Source organism: Sinocyclocheilus rhinocerous, unplaced genomic scaffold (genome assembly GCF_001515625.1).
Source record: "Sinocyclocheilus rhinocerous isolate Xijiao unplaced genomic scaffold, SAMN03320098_v1.1 scaffold148, whole genome shotgun sequence".
Lineage (NCBI taxonomy): Eukaryota > Metazoa > Chordata > Actinopteri > Cypriniformes > Cyprinidae > Sinocyclocheilus > Sinocyclocheilus rhinocerous.
The window spans coordinates 3,548,347-3,562,976 of record NW_015653472.1 but is presented as its reverse complement, the minus strand read 5'-3'; the positions used below and the strand labels follow the sequence as shown (position 1 = coordinate 3,562,976).

Below are 14,630 nucleotides of genomic sequence, written 5' to 3'. Positions count from 1 at the left end.
ATATATATATATACATACATATATTAGAAAGTCAACTTTATTTCTAAAGATTGTAGATTGTTTCACAGCAGCTTCACAATAGTATCAAATTCAAATTCTGCTGTAAAGCAGCTCTAACAAGTCAATGGTGTCATTATACAGCTCAAGTCAGTTCAGTTGCATAACTGTAAATTCATCAGTATGTACATACTGTACATACGGTGTATATGTGCATATGCATGTATGTGCGAGTGCTATTACAAACCCCTGTGCACTCCACTGCACTCTGAACAAGCAAAAGACACAAGAGAGTAGTGTTTTAAAATTTTTACATCTGTGTGTAGTTTGGCGTGTATGTGACTCATTATTTTATGTTTGTGTGTAGAGTTACTACACAAAAATGCCATTTTTAGAAGAGTTAAAATAGTTTTGAAAGAAGTGTTTGCTTTAAGATATGTGTGACTTTGTGACATGTTGTGTGTGTGTTTTGTGTGTAGAGATTTGAGAAACAGAGCCATAGTTTCAAAAACTGTGTGTAGGCGTATTTAAAAAACGGAAAAACTTCAAAGGTTTCTTGCACAAGGCGTGCTGGTTTCAGCCTCATCACTTGCTGCAGTCATGTCCTCATCTCGGATATAAAACACCAGCAATTCACAACTACCTGCTAATGCACTCACATAAAGAAGCCTTGTTGACAATTTTCGGTGAAGGGCAAACTGCACAAGATGCCTTTAATGCCCTGTAGATGTCAATATTCCCTTTTTTGTGCAGAAATACTGAAAAAGTTAGGTGCCATGCAAAATGTAATGAGTAATTGCATGACTCATTACAAAGTTATTGGAGTAAAGAGTACATATATTGCTTCAAAAATGTAGTGAAGTAGAGAGTAAAAGTTGCTAATACCTTTGATACTCAGTAAAACAACAAAAAGATACTAACGTACAGTAACCAATTACATTTACTCAAATACTTTACACCACTGCTGCTAAATGAACAAATGTAAATGTACGTGCCCAATGTATGACCATAGCAATTCTTTTTGGACAGGTTGGTTGTCACAAAATGTCAACATATGTTGCATATATTGTCTCTTTTGGCATGAGCCATAATAGTGGAAATGTTCTACTGCAGTAAAAAGTGACAACTTGCCACGTTTCCAGTAGCCTATAAACATAAGCAATTGCATTGGTGCCTTATTGCCTAATAATAAACAATACTGTCTGGATGTAATCACAATTAACAAGAGTGACCTTCAGTTTAGACAATATTTCCAGTTGTTTGTCCGTTTATACCACTGCAGAGTTCCAAACACAGCGACAGCGGACTGGTAATATGTCTTTGAGTAACACACAGTAGGCGCTGTTTCATTGAATGTACGAACCAGTTGAAACAATAATTCAAGGACTCACGCACAAATACCAGTTGTTTTGTTTCTGACTATCTGTGTTTTTGAAAGAATAGTTTGAATAAATGATTCAATGACTCAATGGAGTAGACACTTGTTACCACATACCAGCGTAACGATGTAAATTGCATAAAGGGTTACTAAGGGCTTGTCCAAATATCAAAACTTGTAGTCTTCTTGGCCACTTGAGAGCGTGTGCACAAAGCGCAGTGCCCTTAATGCAAACTAATCCACACTGGCTGCATCCGAAATCTAGCTGGCGAAAAACATTATGTGACAAAAGAAGTATGTATATCCGAATTCACAGTACTCATAAAAGAGTAGGCAGAACATACCAGGATGACCTACTACTTCCAGCGTGATTCTGAAGTGTGTATACGATGGACACTTTACTATCCCGGCATGAGGCCACGAGAGAGGATTTATGAATGGCAGTTATGTGACGCAACTGACGCTGGTAGGTCACATGACAATAACAGCATGGCAAATGTAATACGTCCAGATTACATTCATACTACTACACTCATTCATACTATATAGAACATACTGTTTTTGCGGTTACGAAGTAATTACTTATTCAAAAAAGTATCTACTCCAGGGAGTATGCGATTTCGGACGCAGCCACTATCTTGAATACCTCTCCGGATCGGAAATTGAGAGACTTTTTGCCGAGATCTCACAAGAGGTTGCTGAAACCTTTCCAGTGTAAGTTAAATATTAATAATTAGATATTACATATAATTTAGTAGTAAAACAAAGTCTTGCACATTTTATTGGTGCAAAGATGTTTATTTTGTACAACATTTGCAACTGCTTTTTATCACTTAATTAGAAGTACCATAATTACTAAATTGTGTCATCTGTTATAGAGACTACTGAACAGACGTTTAGAAGTTTATTTTAAATATGCAAAGTATTGAAAATAAAAATAAAGCTTGCATGTTTACAACACAACATTTTTACAATTTCCACTTGAACATTTGGGCCAAACAGGCTACAGGAAATACGTCATGGAAGTGGTTAAGTGCAAAGACAGCAAGTGTGGGTATTTGGAAAAGCTCTAAAAATACCAACCACGAGTGCACAGACATTGCAAACAGAGTATGCCATGTTTAACTTATTAAGTGCTCCAGGTGTGTATGTGTGTATGTGTGTTCACTACTCTGTGTGTGCACTTGGATGTTTTAAATGCAGAGCACAAATTCCGAATATGGGTCACTATACTCGGCCACAAGTCACTTCACTTTCATTTGAGAGTAAATATGAGTCCTTTCATCAGTCCTTAAAAGAAGTTTAATAAATATTCTTATTAATGTAGAATTAACATATATGATATATTTAGAAATATAATACAATGTAATGTAATATAAATGTTCAAAAAAGATTTTAAAAAACAAAACAAAACAAGTACGTCACGTGTACCTGTTGTGTTCGCACTGTGAGGTCGGGGGAGCTGTGAGAGAAGTGACGGGATACACTGCCACCTATCGACACATCATATCCACAGACGCAGGTGATGAAGAGGGGGATTGCTTACACATAAGGACGGGATTCCACCACGTTATCGAGGGATTTCCCAATTGTGTGGTTGCAGATGCCGTCATAAATTTCTTCATGGCTCGCACAGAAAAGATACGACAGGTGGGCTTTGACCCACGTCTGTCTCGGGTTGGCCATTTAGGTAAGAGGACTAATGCAAATTTTATTATGCATGTATTTGACATTTGTGTGTGCGTTACTATGTCATTTTTGGTTCTTCTTTAGGATTTTTTATTGATGGGCTTGGCTCCCTCCATGTGGGCTCCTGTGATGATATTATTATCAGTCATGCATCGAAGATCAAGGCGATGTTGCCATGGGGACAGTCTGAGAGTGACAAACTCTATTCCAAGTTCCGTTATGCTTCCCCTCAAGAGGCCTCTATGAGCGAATATGATCTTTATTATCTCAAGAATCATTTTAAATGTGTCACCAGTGACTAAATGTGGAATGTAAAAGCTTCTGCGAAGCACTTTCATTGCAGTCACTCGATAAAGAGACGACGAACCTTTATAAAACAACGCCAGAAACAATGGAAATGAACTGTGGACATGAACTGGGACATTAATTGTGTTGCTTCATCTCGAAAAGAGTTCGGAGGTTAAAGGGTTAGTTCACCCAAAAATGAAAATTAGGCTGTGTTTTACTCACCCCAGAGCCATCCTAGGTGTACATGACTTGCTTCTTTAAGACGAATCCAGTCTGAGTTATATTAAAAATTGTCTTTGATCTGTCTTGAGCTGTTTAATGCCACTCAGCGGGTGTTGCATGCATCAGTCCAAAAGAAGTTAAATAAAAAGCGCCCATCCATTATAAAACCCGTCTCACATGGCTCCGGGGGGTGAACAAAGGCCTCCTGTGGCGAATCAATGCGTTTTTGTAAGAAAAATATCCATATTCAAAACGTAATAATCACTTTAATCTAGCTTGTGCTCACTGTTGTAAACGGAAGCAGTTCCGGGCGGATGACGTATGAGGTCGGCTTTGCGCATTGCAGCTCAGAAGTGACACACGGAACGCAGTGGAGAGATCAAAACAAAACAATGGTCACTAATTAGAAGTACAAAAGGAGGATTTGTAAAGAAGAATGTCAGAGGATTTCGATATAAGCCAAGAGGAGACTGGTTTTCCTTTGCTAAAGTAAGGAAACTTTGCTTCCTTTGATCCTGTAAACAAATGTTGGTTTTCACGAGACTCACCGGCGCATGCGCAACGCTGAACTAACCCTTTTGGGTGAACTAACCCTTTAATTGAGGTAATTTTGTGTCTCTGGAAACAACACGTTTTGTTTTTGTTTTTTTGAAGAGAGATATTAAAATTAAAATTTGACTATTAGGGTAGAAAATATATTTGTAAATAATTTTTACATTTTGTAGCCTACTATGCCAGCTAAAATAACAAATGATTATATTTATTTGCCTTAATTAACAAATTGTCTGGTGCATCATCATTATGTACATTATGTGCATCTTACCCTATTAGCTAATAACTACATTTGGCGGCTGTCTCTTGAAAATATTTTTCTGGCAATTTAATGTGGCCATTTCCTTTTCAAGACACAAGATGGCGGCAGATCATCAGAACGTCCACTAAGTTGACAGGAAATTCTACAGTACAGCTGGCACATTTGGGGTTTGTTTTCTATCCCTTATTAATATTTCTCTACTTTTATTTTTAAAAGTAATTTTTTTGTATAGAAACATATTACACGAGTAAGGGCCAGAAAAAAGACATGTTTGCCTTTGTGACAGCTTTCACCAGTCTCTCTTATTTTATTTGTCTTGATTTTTTCTGTTGAACTACAGTATGATCGTAAATGTGTTGAGTATTTATTCATTATATATAAACAATCATTAAAATGTATTGTCTCAATAAAAAATAACGCCTTACATTTTAAATGTCTTCTTAAAGGAAATAAAAACCAACATCGGATCACATCATCTTTGAATACAATTATTATCTTAAGTCTTTTGTATAACACCAACATTCAGTGTGGCTGAGACATGGCAGCTGGGCAGTCCTCTGCACCAGTAATATGGGCTGATTTCCATTCAGCCAATTAGTGTAGTATTTCTTGAGCTTTAAAGAGAAAACTTGTGTTCTCCTGAGAGTGGTCTTTGAAATACCCCAGGAAAAATGCAGACATCAAACATTAAATAGAACAAAAGATTGAATGATGAGTGTGTTTGAACAGTATTTTTTATCAGGTCAAGGTAGTAACAGGTTATAATAAGGTAGTCAGTAGTACTTCACTTGCAATGTGAAATTTTGAAACTTTAACTACAAATTCAAACAGTTTATACAATTTTGATCCCAAACTGGTTAAAAAGAGGGAAGCAGGATATAGTAAAATGACATTATACTTTGCCTTTTAAATGACACTGGAAAAAAAAAAAAGAATTGTCCAGTGAAATATAAAAAGTTTATTGCAAAATAAATCAAAGACAATTATTTATTTGATTGGTCTCTTGGTAATCATTTAACATGTAATGATTACTGATTAGTTTGACAAAAATGTGAATATTGCATAAATAATATATAGCCTATAGCTTATGAAAGGACATTTTAGTAACATGTACAGCATTTATGTATACTCTAAAAGTAAAGGATGGCAGCAATGTATGATCAGAGCATCCATTTTCATTAAAAAAAAAAAAAAAAAACAGTCAGCCACTTCTGATAAATTGAAAAGATTCAGATGTACATAATCAATTAAATAACCATTATCTTCTTTGTCTGCACATGGAGTTTGCAGGGCTAGCAATATCGTTAGCACTGCTGAAAATCATGTTTGTGCATGTAAAAGCCGGTTCACACCAACATGAATGCTCAGCACAAATATTCAGTGCGATTTCAGACCTATTCAGACCAATGCATAAAACACACAGAGGCTGATTAAAAATGCAGTTTCACTCTCTGACAGTAGATGGCACTATAAAAGCTGAAAAAGAATAGTTATTCCAGTACACAACGATCTGACAAGGGAGCCAAGCTATTGACCACCGATCAGCAAAATAATCTGTTTGTGAATGCCACCAACTCTAGCTTTCTGTAACAACAGTGGTTCTGGGCAAGTGACCAAAAGCATGAATCTAATTGGTTGATAAGGAAAAGAGATTAGAGCACCTCTCCTTAAAAAAAATCCTTGTGCTGGTCACACATTACTGGTTGTAAATTCAAATTCAAATGTTTATGGCAATGAATTTTCGCACCGAACATTTGTCTTTGTGTGAACAGGCCATAATGAACACAACAGACACTACAGCTGCATACTGTTATAAAACTATAGATAGCCCTGACAACCTCATCACAGCATGTTGAGTCGAAATAAATGTTGGAATGACTTTAAGTCATTTCTCTGACATTCGTAGTCACCCAATGGTTCTTCATTTCCTATTTTGAGTCTCAGTCTTGCATTACTTTGTGTCAGATAAATCACACCCATACCGTTGTGTTGTTCTCAGGTGGTTTCTCCTGTCAAACAAAATGATGAAATGTTAAATGGAAATGCAATTGTGCCATAACGCCACAGTTTAGCACATAAAAATACGCTGATTTGTTGTTGAAGAGGTATGAGAGGATGTATATGAAGCTTTTGCATCATACCCGCTGCTGTTGTATGTAGACCACTGCATCATGAATTGTAACAAAAATATGCTGAGGATTCATGTAGTTCATCAGCCCGCTTGATGTGAGAATCTTCAGTACACTCTCTACAGAAGAGAGAACATTTTATGCTCAGGACATTGTTTGAAAGGTTTGTCCAAGTATATATACAGTATGTGAAAACCCACCATTGCAGTTAGCCAGGTATATCCGTACCCCAATCTTTTGGCACTCCACGCACATCTGTGGCAGGATATAAGTTCCGTAAGCATATGACATTTTTCATGACAATGTTGATGGGTGTCAAAACAAAACCTATATTGTCCGGCTCACCTGTATGAATAACCGAGCTCCTGCAACATCCACGAAAATGACACTGCTGCAGTCTATCAACACAGCCTGGACTTCACCCTCAGCCATCTCTGCAGTAAACAATTGAGAAAACCCCATGGGTGTGAAACATCTGAAATAAAAGACACTTTAATGTGATTGTTGGTATTACTTGAACAAGTGGGAATGCACCTGATCTGAACAAGTCATTCTTTGAAGAAAATGAACTGTCTGTATCTCCTTGCTCCTTGAAAAACAATACAGTTATCCAATCAGATGTTTTCTTTACATAATATGTTACTTTGTTGCTGTTAGAACAAAATCTCCAAAATATCAATGCAAAGACATATCAGCATAAAAATACAGGCCTGATTAGTAAAGCCTTTCAGAGGTTTACTAGATTTTAAAACCACTTGAATACTCATAAAATAAAACCACAACCACAGCTATGATAAAACACACTGGTGTTTAATGAAGAATTAAACTTATTATTTATAATTATCCAAATAAACAGCTCTTACACCAAGTAATATAGTTCAATATTCTAATTATATAATTACATGCAACATGACACATTAAAGGCATAGTTCACCCCCCAAAAAAATTCTGCCATCATTTACTCACCCTCATGTTGTTCCAAATCCATAAGACTTTAATCTTTGAAACACAAAATGAGATATGTTTAATGAAATCTGAGAAGCTTCTGTCCCTCTGTTGAAAACCAAAACTTCCACGATCCAAAAGGTCATAAAGGAGTCATAAAATGAATCCACATGAATCAAGCAGTTTTGTCCAACTCTTGCGAAGATATATGATCACATTCTATGATGAACAGATTTAATTCAGGCTTTTATTTACATCTAAACAATGATCAACACACATCCGTAGAGCACATCACATATGGTAGTGGAAACTCAAAAGTGTATCAGTGAGGTTGACGCACACACAATCTGCTATGTTTACCATATGTGATGTGCCCTATGTACGTATGTGTGCTTATATGTACACATAAGTCTAAAGTAATTATTTTTGGATCTCATAAGTTTTGGCTTTCAATAGAGAAACTCTTAAGTTACGTTAAAAATATCTTCTGTGTTTTGAAGATTAACCAAAGTCTCATGGGTTTGGAACATCATGAGGGCAAGTACATTTTGACAGAATTTAAATTTTTGGGTGAACTATGCCTTCAACACTGAATGTGCACTTGTGCATTTACAACAGCTCTGAATGTGGCTTATGAACATTCAGAACTAGTTTTTAATTCAAGCACATTATTTAAATAATCAGAGATGATCTATATTATTCAATATCATGCAAGACATAAAATGCCAGTGGACATTTTTAGGGTAAGTAAGCCAATAATAGAAAAGAAAAAAAAACTTGAAGAGCATATTACATATAAACTGATGGATTGATCATCTTACTACAAAGCTAATGGCCTCTCTCTCTCTCTTTTCCATGGCCTTCAGGGCTTTCTCTCGGCTGCGTATCCTCTCAGGGGTGAGGCCCAGAAGTTGAGCCATATCAGCCTTAAAAAAGCTACGGTTCCCATAGTAGATGGGCCCATTGTAGGTCAGGATCTTTACACCAGGGACTTCATAGCACTGCGGTACAGAGGGATGAAGAGGGTATAATCACATTGTCAGTTACACAACAGAGATGTGACTAAGACAAATGCAGCAGAGCAAAGGTTAATCGATTTGATTTCTAAATGCACAAGGCCCAATTCTAATTATAGCAAATTACATTACATGCGGTAATAAGAAAAGAAACTTAATATGATGACTGTTGACTCACTTTATTATGGTTGTTGATAGATCTGTAGACCTCCGTGTTGGCGGCTCTTCCTAAAACAGAGCAGCTGGCCCTGAAAACAGAAAGTTTATTATGAGTTCAGGGACATCTTTTTGTCTCAACTTTATCTCCCCTTTCCTTAAATGTGAATTTCATATCCGCCAGGAGAGGAAGGTTGTTTTGGAACACAGGGGTCTGTAAGGGATACTGGTTCGCTGTTTTTATACAGCCCCTGAGCTTTGGAACGCATAATTAAAGGATGTAGTAAACATGATTATTAAAGCAGATAAATACACAAATCTAATTAAGTAGTTTCAATCTCAATTATATTATGTACTCAATACCTCGTTTCACTGGGGCTGCTCTAGTTGGATTGATAATATTGTTATCTCTATACAGCCAGAATGATACACATACTCTAATTTAGTGGTTCCCAATCTTCCTCCCAGGGGATCCCTATTTTACATGCTATGTTTCACAACCCTTCTGAAATCTAAGCATACATTTAATTAGATTTATACAGAAGTACCCTAAATCCACAGACAGTTTTGGTTTTAATAGGAAACCTGTGCACGCATTTCTTCAGCAAATACAATGAGTAGCTTCCTATACAAAAATCATTACTCACTTCCAATATGTTGCATGGTGTTGCTTAGAATTTGTTCTGACCTTAGCCATAGGGTTTTAATCTATTTTTAATTATATATATTTTTATGATCTATTATATTTTCTTTTCTAACAGAATATTTTTCACTCATTCATGTTTTTATTGCACAGATTAGAGTGAAATCATAATTTATATTTGGCTACCCTTAAGAGAGCTCTAGTGACCCCTAGTGGCGATCATGACCCTGAAGTTAGTAAACCTTGCTCTAATTTATAATAAATATCTCAAGAAGTGACTACATGAAAGCCCAAATAGTCATAATGGAAAGTGTCATAGTATTTTATCCATTAAACAGAATTATCCAATAAATTTGTAACAAAATGAGCATATAATGTCATAATGATACCTCTGTGTGCGACAGATAACTGTCATCATGGAGAAGACCACCCCAATGGCCAGGCCAAGGTCTACATTTAGCACAACTACCGAGAGCCAGGTTACAAGCCACACCATCTGCTCAAACATACATAACAAGGATTGAAATTAATCAGCTGGACACAATGCCAGTTAGAAATTATAGATACTTCTCTGGGAACGAGAGGAGGTAAAAACATACAAAATCAATTTTGCTAATTCTCCATAGATCTGGGAGATCCTGAAACAGCAGGAACATCTGTCTCAGACTGGTCACATTTATACAAGCAAGAACTGCCTGCATTGGAGAGAAAAGAGAGAGACAGCAATGTTGCTGGTTATACTGGTAATTCCTTAAAGAGAGCATGAAATCAAAAATTACCCTATTTGTTTTGTTACTAAATGTCTATGACCCATAAGTCAATATTTACATTTATGCATTCAGCACACACTTTTATTCAAAGCAACTTACACTTAAGAAAATACTCTTGTTTCACTCTGAAGTATGTCAAATTATGGAAGTTAAATTCATTGCAAATGTGCCATTGATGAAGGGACTCTTACCTTTGGTAAGAAGTAAAATAGAGGTCCAATCAGCAAAAGTACAATAAGAACAACCAGACTTGTGAACAGTCCTGCAAGCTGTTAAAGTACAGAAAAAGGGTTTTTATTGTATCTAACTCCTACTATGTTTGACAAACTTGTACAGAAAATTATTAACTTACACTTTTAGCAGTGAACATACTGCAGTATGTGTTCATATATTATCTCAGCAGAACCTTTACTGCATAACATTGCTTAGTTTCCTAACATGGTATAAGTGGTTGAAAAAACTGGAGATTTCAAACAAACTAGTACCTGTGTGTGACCTCCGGCACTTTCCAGTATGTTTGTGGTGGCCAGTGTAGCTGAGTTGGGGAAGCAGGTGAAAAGAGATGAGACAGTGTTTGAGATCCCATGTGCTAGAAGCTCCTACGACAAAAATGAAAGAACATTGTTTTTTTGATGAGATTTTGCATTTACAAATTCATAACTCTGGCCTTACTAGCGCCATGCTCCACCAGTCGAACCCAGGAAAACTTTTTAGAACTTGGATTATTATTACAGTATCTACCTGATTTGGATCAATGGAGTATCCATGCTTATCAGCATAAATCATGGCTAGAGATACAGAAACAGCGTAGGCAACAAGGGTGATAGCAACTGTGTCACCGGCAATTTCTGGAACAGTCTCCAATGCAGGCAGCCGTGGCTTAGGGAAACTGAAAAGTTGTAAATATTTAGCTTCAAGTTTTAGTTAAACTGCAGGATGTATATTTAAAATGCAGGTTAGATATACTTCAATATATCAATGCATTAAATTGATCAAAAGTGACAGTAAAGACTTTTGCATTGTTACAAACACATTCTTTTGAATTTCATATTCATCAATGAAAAATGCATTGAGTTTTCCACAAAAATATTATGGTATGGTAACCCTTGTTCCCTGATGGAGGGAACGGAGATGTTGTGTCAAAGTTCCGACACTAGAGGTCACACTTGGGAGCCCGGACACCTCTGACATCATAGAGAAAAGGCCAATGAAATTGGCGAGCAAAATTTGCGTAGCTGGCCACCTCCTGGACATCCTGGTTTAAATAGTCCAGCGTTGCATTTGCTCACTCTGAGAAAATGTTCTGAGAAGTCGACAAGAGCCTCAACCCACTCAGAAGCAGTTCAGAGTTGTGGCATAAGGGACACAATGTCTCTGTTTCCTCCATCAGGTAACGAGGGTTACCATATGTAACTTAGACATTCCCTTTCAGTCAGTCACTTCGACGTTGTGTCGAAGTTCCAACACTAGGGGTCCCTATACTAAATACCACAGCTGCTGAACTGCATTACGAGTCCATGGGGTCACAGGTGTTGACAAGTCCAGCATGCCACAACCAAATGCACCTCTCCTCCTCGTAACCTTCTAACGCCCAAGACTTATGACCTCGCTCTCCAACATCAGGGAAAGCCGCCAAAAAAGGCAGAGGTCACCTCCAGCTGGAGCCTTTTCTCATTTTGAGAAAAGTAAGAAATATGACAGTTGAGAAGTCCTGGTTGTAACGTAGGGGAAGAGTTTGTTTCCCCAAGTGGGGAAAGAATACTACGGAGACCACATCCTACCCAAAGGGGAGGTAACATGTGGAGTTCACTTGAGGGATATTAACTCGTAATGGATTCTTGTAGCAAGTTCCTCCACTAAACACAGCTACGCTTGAGTCATGGAAGGGTAGTCCAGGGTTCATAAGAAGGAACTGAACTGGACTCAATAAGCGCACATTACCACCTCACTTAATGCAAGCTACACCCTACCAGCCATCTGAGTTTAAGAGCTAGTGCTCAAAACTCTAGATGAAACTGGTTCCATTCGCAGATTGTAGAATCTGGCAAATCTATCAGGTGTAGACCAACCTGCAGCTCTACAAATATCTTCTAATGAGGCACCATTTGCTAAAGCTGATGAAGCAGCAGTTGAGTGTGGTTGAGTGTGCCCTCACTCCCAGTGGGCATGGTAAGCCTCTGGCCTGATAGACCATAAGGATTGCATCCACAATCCAGTGGGAGATCTCTGAAGCAGACACAGAGCTGTTCAGACAGTCTGAAACTCTGTGTGCATTCCAAATAGATGCGTAGGGCTCACACCAGGCACAACAGAGACAGGTCAGGGTCCCCCTCCTGTGGGGAGATAGCTTGCAAGGTTACCACCTGATCTCTAAAAGTGTGGTGGGTGGTGGAAACCTTGGGCACATATCCAGGCCGGGGTCTCAGAACAACGAGAGAGTCTGCCAGCCTGAATTCTTGTTGTGATTCGTAAACAGAGAGGGCTTGGAGATCCCTCACCCTCTTGATAAAAGTGAGCACAGTCAGGAAAGCCGTCTTCATAGAGAGGGCACTAAGTCCAACTGATTGAAGGGGCTCAAACGGATCTCTCTGTAAGGCCTGAAGGACCACTGAGAGATCCGAAGAGGGAATGAGGCATGGCCTTGGAGGATTCAACTTCCGGGTGCCTCCTATGAATCAGATCATGCTTCCCCACCGATCTGCAATCTACAGTGTCGTGGCCACGTACACCTTGAATGAAGATGCAGATGGGCGCCTGTCCAGGCTCTCTTGGAGGAAGGATATCACAGATCTGATGCCACATCTCCAAGGATCCTTCCCATAGGAAGAACACTAATTCACAAAAATGCGCCATTTCAGGTCGTATAGCCTCCTTGTAGAGGGGGCCCTAGCCTGCATAATGATATTCACCACTGCAGGTGAAAGACCTCTAAGTTCCTCCTGGTCACGTCAAGGGACCAAACACGGAGGTTCCAGAGATCTGGGAGCGGGTGCCAGATTGTGCCCTTCTCTTGGGAGAGAAGGTCCCTCCTCAGGGGAATCTGCCAGGGAGGAGCTGGCCTGCTGTGAGAGGGAGACCGCTATGTGATTGAGGTCGCCCGGAATGCAAGTGGTATGCAGAGACCTGAGTCTCTGCTGGCTCCACAGTAAGAGATGGCGGGTGAGGTGTGAGCCTCGGCGCCATGCCCATCTCAGGACTCGGGTATGAAGCCCGTGCTGAAGCGGTCTCATATGCATCAGGTCCAATGGCGTAAGCACAGCTGAGGATGCCATATGCCCCAGGAGCCACTGACCTTCATAGTCCGGAAGGCATAGTCAGTCGCTGAACGCAGTTCCTGCATGCTCCGCGTTGGGACTACCCTTGTGCAGACCCTGGCCTTAAAACCTGCAGGACAGCCATGGTATTCAGAGTGGACGCAGCTTGTCCAGAAACAGCATAAGCTCTCACCACAAGGGACAAGGTAGCTTATATGGGGGCAGTCGTGGCCTAATGGATAGAGAGTCAGACTTGTAACCCGAAGGTCGCGAATTCGAGTCTCAGGTCCGGCAGGAATTGTCGTGGGGAAGTGAATATCCAGCACTCTCTCCACCTTCAATACCACGACTGAGGTGAGACCCTTGAGCAAGGCACCGAACCACCAACTGCTCCCCGGGTGCCGCAGCATTGGCTGCCCACTGCTCCGGGTGTGTGGTCACGGTGTGTGTGTGCGCGTGTTTGTTCACTACTCACTGCTGTGTGTGTGCACTTGGATGGGTTAAATGCAGAGCACAAATTCCAAGTATGGGACACCATACTTGGCCACGTCCTTTCTTTTCTTATATGCTCTGAACGGGAGTCCCAGACAGCCCCTCCAGGTGGTGGCGTTTCACACACAAAATGCACCGCAATCGCTTTCTCCACCCGGGGGACCCCTGTGAATTCTCTTGCTGGACTGCTGTGAAGGGTGGTGAGAGCGGAGGAACCAATGTATCGTGTTCTGGCAGAAAGGTGCCTTCCACGATTTCATCAACTCCTTGTGCACTTCCGAGAAGAAAGAAACTGGGGTGGAGTGTGGCTGAGTGTCACGCTTGGTCTCCAAGAACCAATCATTCAAGCGAGAGCGCTCAGGACAGGGTGGAAGAATCCACTCAAGCCTGATGCTCTCTGCTGCCTGGGTAAGCACAGCTGCCATCTCAGTAGGGTTGGGTACCAAAACTATGTAAACGGTATGTACTAGAACCGAATCAGAACGCAGATTTCGGTGCCTCATTTCGGTGCAACTTAAATGCTTGAGTGAACGATTGAAATATTTGTTCTCTGGTTCTCCGAAACGGACATAAGGATCACCGGCACCGCACGTGAAAAATAATTTCCCGACTGAGAAAATTCTAAGAATGCAAGTCGGAAAGCTCTAATAATACAAATCCAACACATCTTTGTAGTAACGCGAGTGTCCATGTTGTTTTCACATTCCGACTTAAAAGCACAACTCAGGAAATGAGAGCATCCGAGGAGCGCATGAATGCAGCAATTACACTTGCTCTGATGACAGCAACACTGCACTGGCTACCTATTAAACATCGTATAGATTTTAAAATCTTGCT

At 39.6% G+C, this 14,630-nt stretch overlaps 2 protein-coding genes across 3 annotated transcripts in view; one reads left to right on the top strand and one right to left on the bottom strand.

The window, feature by feature from the left end:
- Positions 1–3,573, top strand: part of LOC107716216 (beta-1,4 N-acetylgalactosaminyltransferase 1-like) — a 26,941-nt gene extending 23,368 nt beyond the window's left edge. For both annotated transcript variants that reach the window (XM_016522592.1, XM_016522593.1), the window contains exons 10-11: positions 2,828–3,065; positions 3,149–3,573. In XM_016522592.1, coding sequence (XP_016378078.1) covers positions 2,828–3,065; positions 3,149–3,366 — 456 coding nt within the window. In that variant the 3' untranslated portion in view covers positions 3,367–3,573. The remainder of the gene's footprint in view (positions 1–2,827; positions 3,066–3,148) is intronic.
- Positions 3,574–5,512: 1,939 nt separating this feature from the next.
- The window catches only part of LOC107716215 (solute carrier family 26 member 10-like), a 13,486-nt gene continuing 4,368 nt past the window's right edge, over positions 5,513–14,630 (bottom strand). The window contains exons 7-18 of the mRNA XM_016522591.1: positions 10,789–10,936; positions 10,533–10,646; positions 10,239–10,316; positions 9,877–9,972; positions 9,667–9,773; positions 8,657–8,726; positions 8,284–8,463; positions 7,052–7,106; positions 6,863–6,951; positions 6,718–6,772; positions 6,530–6,636; positions 5,513–6,397 (exon numbers count right to left, since the gene is read on the bottom strand). Coding sequence (XP_016378077.1) covers positions 6,359–6,397; positions 6,530–6,636; positions 6,718–6,772; positions 6,863–6,951; positions 7,052–7,106; positions 8,284–8,463; positions 8,657–8,726; positions 9,667–9,773; positions 9,877–9,972; positions 10,239–10,316; positions 10,533–10,646; positions 10,789–10,936 — 1,138 coding nt within the window. The 3' untranslated portion in view covers positions 5,513–6,358. The remainder of the gene's footprint in view (positions 6,398–6,529; positions 6,637–6,717; positions 6,773–6,862; positions 6,952–7,051; positions 7,107–8,283; positions 8,464–8,656; positions 8,727–9,666; positions 9,774–9,876; positions 9,973–10,238; positions 10,317–10,532; positions 10,647–10,788; positions 10,937–14,630) is intronic.